Source organism: Odocoileus virginianus, chromosome 10 (assembly GCF_023699985.2).
Source record: "Odocoileus virginianus isolate 20LAN1187 ecotype Illinois chromosome 10, Ovbor_1.2, whole genome shotgun sequence".
Lineage (NCBI taxonomy): Eukaryota > Metazoa > Chordata > Mammalia > Artiodactyla > Cervidae > Odocoileus > Odocoileus virginianus.
This window is the reverse complement of record NC_069683.1, coordinates 30,454,324-30,468,265: the sequence shown is the minus strand read 5'-3', so window position 1 is coordinate 30,468,265 and position 13,942 is coordinate 30,454,324. Positions and strand designations below refer to the sequence as shown.

The window sequence follows — 13,942 nt, the reverse complement described above, 5'->3', positions numbered from 1 at the left end:
TCAGATGTTGGACAACATGTCACCCAACTTTTGGCCACATGCAAACTGTATGCAAATAAATAAGTGGAATAAATTATATGAAACAACTGACTGGTTCAATATTGAGAAAGGAATACAACAAGGCTGTATATTGTCACCCTGTTTATTTAACGTCTATGCAGAGTACATCATGCGAAATGCTGGGTTGGATGATTTACAAGCTGGAATCAAGACTGCCAGGAAGAAATATCAACAACCTCGGATATGCAGATGATACCACGTTAATGGCAGAAAGTGAAGAGGAACTAAAGAGCCTCTTGGTGAGGGTGAAAGAAGAGAGTGAAAAAGTCACCTTAAAAACTCAATATTAAAAAAACTAATATCATGACATCCAGTCCCATCACTTCATAGCAAATAGAACGGGAAAAGGTGGAAGCAGCAACAGATTTTCTCTTCTTGGGTCTAAAATCACTGCAGATGATGACTGCAGGCATGAAATTAGAAGACAATTGATTCTTGGATGGAAAGCTATGACAAACCTAGTGTGTGTGTGTGTGTGTGTGTGTGTGAGAGAGAGAGAGAGAGAGAGAGAGAGAGAGAAAGAGAGAGAGAGAGTCTCTCGGCCATGTCCAACTGTTTGAGACTCCACAGACTAGCTCACCAGGCTCCTCTGTGCGTGGAATTCTCCAGGTAAGAATTCTGAAGTAGATTGCCATTCCTTTCTCTGGAGGATCTACCCAACCCAAGTTCTTCCACATTGTGGGCAGATTCTTTACTTTCTGAGCCACCAGCAAAGCCCATGAGAAACTTAGACAGTGTACTAAGAAGCAAAGACATCATTTTGCCAATAAAAGTCCATATAGTTAAAGCTATGGTCTTTCCAGTAGTTATGTATGGATGGGAGAGTTGGACCATAAAGAAGGCAGATGGCCAAAGAATTGATGCTTTTGAACTGTGGTGTTAGAGAAGACTCTTCAGAGTCCCTTGGACAGCAAGGAGATCGAACTAGTCAATCCAAAAGGAAATCAACCCTGAATATTCATTGGAAAGACTGATGCTGAAGCTGAAGCTCCAATCCTTTGCTCCTGATGTGAACAGCCAACTCATTGGAAGAGACCCTCATCCTGGGGAAGATTGAAGGCAGAAGGAAAAGAGGGCAACAGAGGATGAGATGGCTGGATGGTATCACTGATTCAATGAACATGAACTTAAGCAAACTCTGGGAGATGCTGAGGGACTGGGAGGCCTAGCATGCTGCAGTCCGTGGGGTCACAAAGAGTCGGACACGACTTAGTGACTAAAGAACAACAATAAGTGCACAAGTGGTGACCTCTCAGCAGGCAGAACCCTCTTGGTCTCCGTGGCTCAGTGCCTTGGAGTTCCAACTGTGAGGTCTGGAGTTAGAGTAGGCGAGGTCAGGAAAAAGAATGAGACTGGCACTCTACAGGAACAGATCACCTTTAATGAGGCGAGAAGGGGCAGCAATCAGATTAATGAGCTGCTGCACTTATCTAAGAAAAGACTAAGTATATACAGGCAAGAATGTAGAAAGCTACTGTCTTAAGGGGGCCTGTTCTTTTCCAAGTTTGTTGGAAGTAGTTATCTCTTAAACAGCTGGGGCAAGGAGTTCTGGAGATTGGCCAGAGGCTGGGCCGGCTTGGAGCTGGGCGTAATTAACCTAAATTCTATTTTTCGTCGGATGAGAGAGTTCTTTGTTTTGCCTAGAAAGGTGGGGAGGATCTTGGAGGGGAGTTTTAACTCCAGGCTACCTTGAGCCATGCAACTTTCCTTCATTCCAGACTTTAAGGAATATATATAAAAAGAGAAAGAGATGTGGGCACCATTAATGTTCAGGGCTTCTTTGTGCTGATAAATGAGGGCCAGGGGTTTGTAGTCTGGGATGAAGGAAGTCTAAGGCCCGTAGTGTTGATTTTTATTCTCACCGTCAGGGTTTCAAGCAAAAGAACAGTCTTGAGTTGGTCTCGAGAGATGGCCCGAATCCGTTCTTGGAGAAACATTGAAGAGAGAAAGAGATTGAAGAGACAGGGTCCAAATAAGAGGAATAAAATGATAAGTACCGATGGTCCCAAGAAAGGGAGTAACCAAAGGAGGGCCTGTTGGAACAGGTTTTGGGGAATGTAAAAGTTTTGTAACTCTTTCATGTGGTGTTCAATTCTGTCTCTAAGTTCTTTGACTCTGCCCTGGACTATGTACATTTCATTAACAAAATAGCAGCAGTCTTCCCCTAGAAAAAGGCAGGTCCCTCTCTTCTCTGTGGTGAGAAGGTCCAGGGCTCGCCTATTTTGTAGGGCCACAGAAGCTAATGAGTTAATTTGTCTTTGGACTGAAATGAAGGACTCCACTACCTGCTCTATGTCCTCATTAAGTTCTTGGGACAGCTTGTAGTAGAAATGGGCCGAGGTCGAGATGCCCCCAACCCCGGTGCCTAGGGCTGCTGCTATGCCAGTCCCAATCAGGAGGGGGGCTATGACAGCTCGTCTTTTCCTGTGGGAAAATTTCCCCTTGGGGGTAGACTATTTGTTCTACCTCTTCTTCTTTGAGGAATGTTAGACTCGGGGTCAGGAAGACCAAGATGCAAGGTCCAGGGGGGTCAAGGGGGAGACATGAATATGCACAGGTCCCGCAGAGAATGAAGATTCCCAGGTTGGTGCAATTATTTGTGCTGTTCCAGAGAACCCAAGTGGAACAGAAGGAGGGAGCGGAGTTTGTAAGACCAATGTAGTTGGAACTAGAGTAGCTGATACAGGTTAGGTTTGAAGAGGCTGAGAGTAGGACATTGTCAGAGACTTGCCCATGAGTTGTGTAGTTTTCTGTTGGGAAGGGGAAGTACAGTTGCCCTGTGACAGCCAGGTTGAGGGTCAGGGACTGGCTCTGTGTGGTGAGGGAGACAGTGACATGCCTATCCAGCACTGGGGTGTGTGCTGTGTGCACTGGAAGAGTTGGAAGGGAGAGTCGAGAAGGCGGGTAAGGTGTTGGTTATCAGAGGGAGGTTTTAGGAAAGGCCATAATTGGGAAAGGAGGTCTAGGCATTTATAAGGCTCAGGGGTCGCCTGTAACTGGGAAATTAAGTTCTTTATAACTTGTTCTTGTTTTTTTCCTGATTTTGATCTAGTATCCTGCCCCCATCTGAGTACCCCCAGTGAGTAATGGGATAGAAACATATGTTTCTTCCATTTGGCTTATGGCAGGTTCTCACGAAACTCCCTCTCTTTTGTACTTTAACAATGAGTAGGGGTTTGGACTCCCCGCCCCCCCTCCCACCGAGGTTCATGGTGCATGGTCTTGGAGCCGTATTATAACGTGAGGAATGAACATAGGAAAAAATGTCTAAGCAGGGGCAGGGACTAGCCAGAAGGCTGGGGAGCACAGCAAGGATAAGGAAAAGAGGAGTCACGGTTCTGTTAGTCAGGCATTGCGGAGGAAACAGTACCCTAGGAGCAGAACACAGCTAGCAACGTAGGCAATACCAACGGAAAGACAAAGGATAAGTGACCAGTCCTGAGGGGAGACAGTTACTAGGCCTATAGCAAGGACTAAGAATGCAGTTATATCTTAAGAATGCAGTTATAGTTAGAGAGATGGGAAGAGGCCAGTCAGGGCAAGGGGCAAAAGGTCCCAAGTTGGTGGTTGCTTGAATCTGAGGAGGAACAGTATTCATTAGGATGTAGAATGATGTAGAGAATGAGAGTAAAGGAATCAATTTTGTCTGGAGTCAGGTTGAAATTCCCTGAAGCCACAGTTGAGATACCAGCGTGGTCAGGTCTTCGAAGGAGGTTTCTGTCAGGGTTCTGGTCCAGAGGTCTTGTAGTAGTTGGGTCAGGAACAGCTGTAGGTTGAAGAGTGTCCAGGTCATTCAGTGTCTTCTTGGTTGGTCGACAGAGGTTGTCGCCGGGTGATTTTTAAGGAGGTAGGCTCTGTGAGAGAGACCTGATAGGGGTCAGTTAAGGAGGGCAGCACAGGATCAGAGGTGAGGTGAGAGAGGTGTACCAGGAGGTGACTCCAGGGGGTAGTGGGATAGAAACTTATGGTTGTTGTTGTTGTTGTTTTTTTTTTGGCAAACGCAGTTTAATGTCTTAAGAAACTTGTATCATGCACAAAACTCTCTTCTACTTTCCACAAACCTTTTTTACACTTTCTGTATTCATCACTTTATTCGTCCATTCATAGAACAGCCACCTATAAGCCACACTTCTTTTTCTCTTAATTAAGAGTACCACACATAGAACTTTCTTCTTGGGTTTCACTTTCCACAAACCTTTTTTATACTTTCAGTATTTATCACTTTATTTGTCCATTCATAGAACAGCCACCTATAAGCCACACTTCTTTTTCTCTTAATTAAGTGTACCACACATAGAACTTTCTTCTTGGGTTTCACTTTCCACAAACTTTTTTTACTGAAGACAAGCATTTTACTTTCTTTCAGTTCCACAGGGCATTGCGGAGTTCTGCCAGCAGAGGGGAGTGTAGGAAGCTTGGTATGGGAGGAAGTTCAGGGGGGAGTCTAAGGAGGGAGCACGGGCCTTCCGCACATCACCTCGAAGGGGCTCAGCCCCAGCGGCTTTTTGGGCAAAGCCCGCACTCTGAGGAGAGCAATCGGCAAAAGTTTAGTCCAATCCAGATGTATCTCAAGGGTTAATTTGGTAAGAGTTTCTTTGATTATTCTATGTATCTTTTCTACCTTTCCTGAGGACTGGGGACGATATGGAAATTTCCAGGGTATCTGTAAGAATTGGACAAGTTATTGGGTGACCTTGGACATAAATTCCAGGCCCTTATCAGACTGTAGGGATGAAGGCAGGCCAAACCTGGGGATAATTTTTGAGGAGGATTTGGGCCACAGTGTGGGCTCTTTTGTTTGTAGTGGGAAATGCTTCTACCCATCCCGAAAAGTGTCCACAAGGACTAAGAGGTATCTGAATCTCCGAAGCAGGGGCATATGAGTAAAGTATATCTGCCAGTCCTGTGCTGGGAGGCTGCCTCGCATTTGATGGGTTGGAAAGGAGGTAGATTTAAGGTTGGAATTGGGATTAATACGTTGACATGTTTGACAGGAGCAGTTAAGGTTATCTAAATATTGTTGGTCAGCATTGGATACAGGGAAGTGGTTACGGAGGAACTGTTGGAGTGTCTTGGACAAGGGATGAAAGAGTGAGTGTAGATAAGAGAGGATTTTTCTGGTGGTGGAAGGGTCAGATGGAGTCAGAGTTAAGATGACAGGGGGCTGGAGGGAGGGATGGAACAAGGCTATCTCTTCTGCCTTCTGGTCTGCAGCACTGTTGTAGGCGGATATGAGACTTCTCTTTTTTTTTTTTATTTTATTTTTCCATTTATTTTTATTAGTTGGAGGCTAATTACTTTACATCATTACAGTAGTTTTTGTCATACATTGAAATGAATTAGCCATGGATTTACATGTATTCCCCATCCCAGTCCCCCCGAGACTTCTCTTTTGATGTCCCCTACAGTGTTGGATGGCGGCTTTGTTTGGTAAGAGTGCTGCTCCTAGAAGTTTGTGGATCAAGTCTGAATTAATAATGGGATTAAGAAACCTAACCTTTTGGGTTAGGAAACCTCTCTCTCTCCATATTAAGGTGTTTGAGTGAAGTATGTTATAGGCATATTTGGAGTCTGTGTGGATGTTAACCCTTAGATTTTTAGCCAGAGTCAAAGCTCTGGGGAGAGCTATCAGTTCTGCCTGTTGGGAGGTGGTGTGAGGAGGCAGAGGTGAAGCTTCAGTTATCTGGGTCTCATAATTGTGGCAAAGGGCCCCCTAGATGATGGAATATCCTGCTGTGAAGGGTGGGGATTTTTGAGAGTTGCCATCAAAGAACCAGTGTGGGGTGTCTGGGTCTAGGATGGGCTGATCTGTTAAATGTTGAAAGGGGTTTTGGGTAAGATCTACCGTTAGGCTCCAGCTATGTAGGAGAGGGTCTGTTGTAGAGGATGTGGGTAATAAGCTGGCAGGGTTAAGGGGAGAGCAGGGGTAGAATGAGAGCCAAGGGTAGAGGAGAAAGGCATGTAGGACTTGCACCCTGGAAGGGGGAAGGGAGAGGAAAGCCCAATGTGATAGTAAGTCTTGGAAGGTGTGTGGAGAACAGACTGTTAAAGGGGCATGTCTAGAGAGTTTATTTGCTTCGGGTACGAGGGCTGCGACAGCAGCCATGGCCTGTATGGAGGGAGGCCACCCCTTGGTCACCATGTCAAGCTGTTTTGACAGATAGGCTATGGGAGCCCAGGTGTCTCCAGCCCGCTGACATAGAAGTCCCAGGGCCTGTCCTTGGTTGGAATGGGCAAAGAGAAAGAATGGTCTGGTGTGATCTGGCAGGTGGAGAGTTGGCACTCGGAGGAGGCTCTGGGTGAGCCAATGAATAGGATTGGCCAGAGAGGAGGGGTTAAAGAGGGGCTCATCTAGACATCCTTTAGTTGCCTCATAGAGTGGCTTTGCAATGAGGGAGAAGTTAGGGATCCAGACATGGAAAAAGTTTAGGAGGCTGAGGATAGACAGGAGTTCTCTTTCTGTTTTTGGAAGTGGACAGTTAATTAAGGCCTGGATTCTATCTGGGAAAATAGTTTTTGTTGGTGGGATATGTAATTAAGGCGAGTAGACCCAAGGGAAGGTCAGGGGCGAGGGATAGGGATGGTCCAGGTGCCATCTGCATGCAGAATATAGAGACTGTATCGAGGGGGGTATGGTAATAAAGACTCCCAATTTGGATAATAGATCTCTTTCTAGGAGTGCCTTTGGGCACTTAGGCATTATGAGGAATGAGTGTATGAGGGTCGATTTTCCAAATTGACAGAGTAATGGAAGGCTTATTTTTGGCCTAAAGGGAACTCCAGAGACTCCCTTGATTGTGAGTTCTGAGTCTTGAGTTAGGCCAGAGTAGGAAGTTAAGAGAGAGAAAGTGGCTCCAGTGTCTACTATAAAGGAGGTCTTTTTTCTGGCCATTACCCCGTCTACCCTAAGTTCCGAGCTTGTGTCCAGGACATGGGCTGGGGGGCTGGAACCTGGGCCCCGTCATTGGAACAATTCTCGTAGTGTTGGGCTGGGGTTCTGGGGAGAAGTGGAGATCTCCCCAGGGGCACCAGGACATCTCTGTGGACATTCCATTCTCTAGGTCTGGGAGGGGGACCTCTCCAGGGGTGTCAGGACGTCGCTGGGGACAGTCCATCTTCCAGTGTCCCCATTGGCCACAAGTTGGGCATGCTTTTGTAGGGGGCCGCGGGTTTGGGCATGTCTTTGCCCAGTGTCCTGACTGGTTGCATCGGAAGCAGGGTCCGGCAGTGGGGGTCTTAAGTCCCAGTCTGGAATGACTTGGGCCAGGCTGATTTTTTCCTTAATTGCTGCCTCCAAAAGGGCATATTTAGCTTTTCTCTCACGGTCTTTTTCTCTCTTAGCTTCTTCCTCTCTATTATTGAACACCTTGAAGGCTACTTCTAAAAGGTCTCTTTGGGGGTCTCAGGGCCCTCCTTTAGTTGTCAAAGCTTGCGTCTAATGTCAGGGGTGGACTGGCTGATGAATTGAACATGAAGGTAGAGTAACCTAGCAGGGGTGGTGATATCTAGGTTAGTATACTTTTGGACTGCTTCTATGAGGTGTGCCAAGAATAAGGCTGAATTTTAGTCTGCACCTTGGGTGATTTCTCTGACTTTATCATAATTGACATGGATATGAGTATTTTTCTGCATTCCTTCTGGAAGGCAAGTAATCATCTGATTGAGTCTCTTGATACCTGGATCATTGGACTGGTAAGTCCAATGGGGATCTAATTGAGGCACCGCCTCATCAGCAACTGGTCTTGGTTATGTAAGTGATCAGCATGGACTTTTGCTGCTTACCAGATATGGTCTTTTTCATCTGCGGTGAGAGTGGCATTTAGGATATAATATATGTCACTCCATGTGAGATTATAGGGCTGGGAGAGTCTCAGGAATTCTTTTCTGTATCTGGTAGGATTTTCAGAAAATGATCCTAACTTTTCTTCTATCTGGCTCATATCTGACAATGAAAATGGCACGTGGACTTGGGTGGGGCCCTCTGGCCCTGTTACCTCTCTCAGGGGAAACATTTGTGCATGAAGGTGTGGTAGGAGGGGAGGGGAGAGGGGAGGGGGAGTCAGGGAGATGGGGTGGTGGGGTTGAGGGGGAGTGAATTGGATGAGGGGGAAGGAGGGTTGGCGGGGTGGTGGATAGGGAGGGGGCTCATCTGCTGGGTCAAACTCTGGGGGTGCAGAAGATCATGACTGGTGGTTAGTTGAAGAAGAAGAGCCCTTTTGTTTGGGAGGCAAGGTGCATAGAAGGACCTCATGGGTGGAGCAGTTCTTAAATAGGGAGGGCCTGCTCTGAAGGGCCCAAAAGGCTTGGGCATATGGGACCTCCGGCCCTTTGCCATTCCGTTTGAGGAAGTTAGTGAGATCTGATAAAATATTGAAATCAAAAGTCCCAAACTCACGCCAGTGGTTTTGGTTGTCTAATTGGTATTGAGGTCAGATCTGTATACAGAGTTGTTTTAAGCGGTTAGCTTTGAGTTCAATGAGAGAGAGTGACTTGAGATTTTTGAGAACACAGGCCAGAGGGGAATCCTTTGAGATAGATTGGCCAGACCCCATAATTGAAAGGCAAGCAGAGGCTCCTATGGGGAGCTCGAGTCATCATCCGTAGTTGCAATAGGAGTTATGAGAAGAGAGCTCTGTGTCGAGCTGGAGCGTCCCCCACTGTTGCCTACAGAGTGGCCCTAGGCTGGGGGTCCCCAGGACCCGGAAAGGACTAAGTTTTAGGGCGCCTCTAGAAAACCGTCCGGACTGGAACTTACCTTAATTTAGGGGCCAGCTTGAATGGAATGTTGCATGTAAAGGAGTAAAAGCATGTAAAGCATGGCAAAAGGCCTCTGTCCTGGAGTTGGTCGGTCTCGCGAAAAAGAGAGTGTAGAGAAAGCAGGAAGAGAAAGAGAGAGGTCAGTATTCCTTGGGGTATGTGGAAAACCAATAAAGCCCTTCCACAGGACTTGTACCACTCACAAAGGCACAGGGCATCCTCTCGAGGAGGTCTTGAAAGCCCGGGCAGGAAAGTGAGCTCGGCAGGCTTCCACGCTCCGAAAAGCAGGCCATGGAGAAGGAGAAGGAACCTCAACTTCCCGGGTTTCGGCACCAAAAATGTAAGGTCGGGAGTTAGAGTAGGCGAGGTTCAGAAAAAGAACAAGACTGGCACTCTACAGGAACAGATCACTTTTAATGAGGTGAGAAGGGGCAGTAGTCAGATTAGCGAGCTACTGCACTTATCTGAGAAAAGAGTAAATATATACAGGCATGTATGTAGAAAGCTACTGGGGGCTTTCTGTAGAAAGCATCTTAAGGGGGCTTGTTCTTTTCCAAGGTTGTTGGGAGTAGTTATCTCTTAAATGGCTGGGGCAAGGAGTTCTGGAGATTGGCCAGAGGCTGGGCCGGCTTGGAGCTGGGCATAATTAACCTAAATTCTATTTTTCGTGGATGAGAGAGTTCTTTGTTTTGCCTAGAAAGGTGGGGAGGATCTTGGAGGGGAGTTTTAGCTCCAGGCTACCTTGAGCCATACAACTTTCTTTCACCAACCATGGCAGAAAGGGCCCACCCAAGGGAGAGACCACTTCTCACAATTCTCCTCCTCTCGCCCTGGTTTGCTGGGAGAAAAGTATCCTGGAGAAAGACCTCGCAGTCCCTGGGAAGGGAAGTTACAGCTCTCAGCCCCGTTCCCCCAACCCTGCTGTCTGTTGTTGGGGAAGAGAGGTATGGGTATCAGGTTACCACATTGATGCTATAGTTAGCCTCGGACTTTGTTGACCCTTGGGACTCCCAGACTCCCCTTTCACAGTACAGCGCAGCGCCTGTGCAGACTTCAGCCCCTGCCACCGGGAAGCTTCAGTTCTCCTTCTCTCTTTCGGCCTGTTATCAAGTCCAAGCTCACTCTGCTCGCCACCTGACAGGTCAATAAATCTGAGAAATGAAGTGTTGAGGCAAGGAATATGACTTTATTCAGAAAGTCGGTTGACTGAGAAGATGGCAGACTAATGTCTCAAACTAACTACTTTATCGGGGTCTGTATGCCAGGTTCTTTTATAAAAGAGCGGGGTGGGGGAGGTGAAAAATAAGGTTAAATGGCAGAATAGAGAGGGGGAGGCGGTGAGGAAGTCAAGTAAAAAGGGCCGTTAGTCTTACAGAACATCTTGGAGGAAATGCCCAGCCTGTAGAAAAAGTGTGTTAATCTCTCCTTTTTTTGCAGCCATTCACTGGTGGAAGGGTCAGCTTCTCTCCCTGTGAGCTGAACAGGGAGGCAGTCAGTCAGTCAGGCAGAGGGGCAGGGTTCTCTGAGGCAGAACTCTATGTGTGATTATAAAAACTGAAGCAACAAAAAGCAAGTCAAAGAAACAGCTCCGTCGTGGAATCAGAATTGGCTCTTCCTTCTAATAGGCCTCTGTTGCCTCCAGGTGGGTCCCTGACCCCTGTCCCCTCCCCACTCCAGCACAGCCATTATTACCCATCTACTTTATCATTCCTGGGCAGATGGCTCTGAGAACCCCAGGAATCAGGAGGCGGGGAGCACAGGCTATGGTTGTGCTGGGGTGGAAGTGGGGGATGATATAATCCAAGCTGAGTCCACTCACTTAGACGTGCCCGTGGACCAGCCCGTGCACTGCCAGGCCAAGTCCCGGACCAGGGATCCCTCACACCAGAGAAAAAAGGCTCCAAGTCTCTGTCCTCCAGCCCACTGAAGCCAATAAAGACCATCACTAGTCCCACCTTCATCTGGATCTCACCCTCCAAGAATCCAGCAAGAATGATACGGGCAACTCTGCTGATCAGCCTCAGCTACCTCAGCCTCTACACCCTCGGCAGTGGTGTCCGCTATTATGACCCCGGGCAGGTAACTGGGGAGAGCCTTCTGCTGCAGCAAAGGGAATATTTGGTGGGGTGGGACCCGGGGCCTGACTCCTCAAATATCCCTCCCAGGGATGCTTCTCTAGGATGTCATCCTCTAAACTCTCTTCCTCTCAGGAACCTCCACACCCACAGGGAGCCCCAAGTTCCCATTCCATCTCCCAGAACCCCACCTCCACCCACAGGTCCTACTGTGACCCTCAATCCTTTATACCCTCCTCCCGTATGCAGCCTCCAGCTTCCTCCTCTCACTTCCCATCTCCCACCCAGGACCCAGCCTACACACTCTCCTTCGGGTTACCCATGTACGACCCTCCTGCAGCCCCTCCCAGGCCAGGGCTTGACCTCCTCCCCACTCCCACCCAGGTTGGAGGATGCAGACTTCTAGAGCAGGAGAGGACTGAGTCTCAGAGCTGACAGGGACCTGGTGTGGTGTCTACACACCTGTGTGGGAGAGGGAAAGAGTCTGAGGCTGGGCATGGGGTCAGGTCATTGGAGATTGACTGCATATTTGTATATCACCTGCACACAGAGTCTTAAAGCCGGAATGGTGCTTGGAAGTCACCCAGCGCCACATTCCACCAAGTGCAGGAACCTCTTTAATGATAGATGACCCCTCTTAGTTAGTTAGGATCTATATGTGGTCCTGACAATAACCCTGTGAAGCTGGAAGTATACTGAGTTTATAAGTAGAGGACTTGAAGCCCAGAAAAGTTAAGAGACTTGCCCAAGATCTTACAGGCAGTAGGTGTGAATTCAGGATTTGAACCAATGTCTCTCTGACTTCACTGCCTGTTATTTAAACCCTTGAGCTCTTGCCAAATATAAGACTCCAGATATTTGAGCATAGAAATGAGATTCTGGGTTTCTGAAATAATCTGTGTCCAGGACCTTAGTCCAGTACCCTGAACTTATACATTTTCTGTGTGGCTCCTTTCTTCCTTTTCTCCATATGCCCAGGGTATTACCATCCAGTACCTGAGCCTGGCTCCAGATACATTTGATGATGCCTATGTGGGCTGCTCGGAGGAGATGGAGGAGAAAGCAGTGCTTCTGTTAGAGAAGGAGATGGCCAACCATACTCGGTTGCGGGAGTCCTGGGAGACAGCCAAGAAGGCCTGGGAGCAAAAACGTCCAGGGCTCATTCTGCCTCCTGGCTTCAGAAGCCAGCACGGAATCGCCATCATGGTCTACACCAACTCATCCAACACTTTGTACCGGGAGCTGAACCAGGCTGTGCGGACTGGCGGTGGCTCCTGGGAGTCCTACATGAACCACTTCCCTTTCAAGGCGCTGCATTTCTACCTGACCCGGGCCCTGCAGCTGCTGCGGGGCAGTGGGGGCTGCAGCAGGGAACCAGGGCAGGCGGTGTTCCGAGGCGTGCGCAGGATTCACTTTGAACCCAAGAATGTGGGGGACTCTATCCGCTTGGGCCAGTTTGCCTCCAGCTCCCTGGATGAGGCAGTGGCCCGCAGATTTGGTAATGCCACCTTCTTCTCTCTAAGGACTTGCTCTGGGGCTCCAATCCAGGCCCTGTCTGTCTTTCCTGAGGAGCGTGAGGTGCTGATCCCCCCCTATGAAGTCTTCGAGGTGACGAGTTTCTCTAAGGATGGAAACAAAAGCCTGGTGACTCTCTCCAGCAGTGATCAGATGTGCAGCCACTTTAACTGCGCCTATCTGGGTGGTGAGTCATGCATGAGGGAAGCAGGACTGCCAGGAGGTCCCCAGTTGATTTCAGTCCCCAGGGCCTTCAAGAGACCCACGTCATTAATGAGGAAGTTGAGGGCCAGAAGCTAGTTGGAGATATTTTTCTCTGTGACTCAGGTTCTGCCAGCTCAGTGGCAGTCAGATAAGTGTTTTCTGCATGTGTGAATGTTCTTAGATGATTCTCCAAATGTTCCCAGAAGTTTTCTTCTGCTACACAGTCTAATAGACCAAAAGAATCTGGTTAAGGAGGGCAATAAGCAGAGGAAAGTGGCAGGAGTGCAGCTTCAGATCTCAGGAGGCCGCGGGCATAGTGGGTTGATGGGACACAAATGTGCTATTCCCCAGTGCTGAGACAGGACAGAGTGACTGGGCCAAGATGGGGCAGGGATGGAAAGGCGAAAAGGGAAGATTTACTGGAAGAAGGAGGAGGAAAGGAAGTCAGAAGTATATTTGGGAGAAGGGGAAGAGGGATTGAATTGGGAATAGTTGTACCAGGGCCTGGTGGGAAGGGAAGTTTGTGGTGTGAGGGTCAGTCTAACTGGAAGCCTCACTTTGCTGTCTGTTGCAGAGAAGAAGAGGCTGAGCTGTGAGTCTGTGCCAAGTGAGTCACCCTCGGGTCCCTCCCTCGACTGTTTGACTCCCCACTGGCCCTGCTGACCACTCACTGTCTTTTCTTCTCTCTCCAGTAGGAGGGCAGGGAGACTCACTCTCCAAGGGGGCCTTCACTCTGCTCTCCTGGAAGACCCTGCTCTTGGCCTCCTGGGGGTTCCAGCTCTTAGGAGCTGGGCAGTGAACATTCAATGCCTCCCACTTAGGAATCCTGGGAACATGTGACCTCCAGATGAAGAAGGGGGGCTTCAAAGAGCTTGGAGAAGCAACAAGATGGTTTCAGACCCAGACCTAGCAGCCATGTCTCCAACCAGGATGTCCGGGGATCTGAGGCCATGGTAGGGTGGAGGGAGCTCTGCTATATGGTGGGGACTCCCGGGGACAAGCAAGGATAATGCTGTGATGGCTACTCCATTAAACAGTGCTGCAGTATGGTGACATCAAATTTCATGACTGCTTTGTTTCATGAGACTGGACTATCTGCCCTGCTTTGGTCTTATGGGACTCAGGGACTCAGGGACTCAAATGAATGACTTCTTGATCACTTTTAGACATGGTCCAGGTGCAGACCCTTTTCACACCCCATAGCCTGCAACCCCAGATACCTTAATAGACAGAGAGGTTCCTCACAACAGCCCAGAAGGCAGCAAGGGGGACAGTTCCATCAAAAGTCTGAAGGAGCTTAAAGTAGGATCCTAAGCCCAAGACATCGGGTC

General features: G+C 48.4%; 1 protein-coding gene across 6 annotated transcripts; it reads left to right on the top strand.

Moving 5' to 3' along the window:
• Window positions 1-4,513: 4,513 nt before the first annotated feature.
• Window positions 4,514-13,671, top strand: LOC110131307 (ecto-ADP-ribosyltransferase 5). 6 transcript variants are annotated; one of them, XM_070473331.1, is made up of 6 exons: window positions 4,514-4,643; window positions 10,255-10,459; window positions 10,658-10,896; window positions 11,871-12,594; window positions 13,186-13,218; window positions 13,304-13,671. In XM_070473331.1, the coding sequence occupies exons 3-6, from the start codon at window positions 10,810-10,812 to the stop codon at window positions 13,408-13,410; spliced, it is 951 nt and encodes a 316-aa protein (XP_070329432.1). In that variant the 5' UTR covers window positions 4,514-4,643; window positions 10,255-10,459; window positions 10,658-10,809; the 3' UTR covers window positions 13,411-13,671. The 6 variants fall into 6 exon arrangements, with proteins under 6 accessions (XP_070329432.1, XP_070329434.1, XP_070329433.1 ...); XM_070473333.1 differs by lacking the exon at window positions 4,514-4,643 and adding an exon at window positions 8,271-9,958 and having other exon boundaries at window positions 13,307-13,671; XM_070473332.1 differs by lacking the exon at window positions 4,514-4,643 and adding an exon at window positions 8,274-9,958 and having other exon boundaries at window positions 10,673-10,896.
• The last annotated feature ends 271 nt before the right edge of the window (window positions 13,672-13,942 follow it).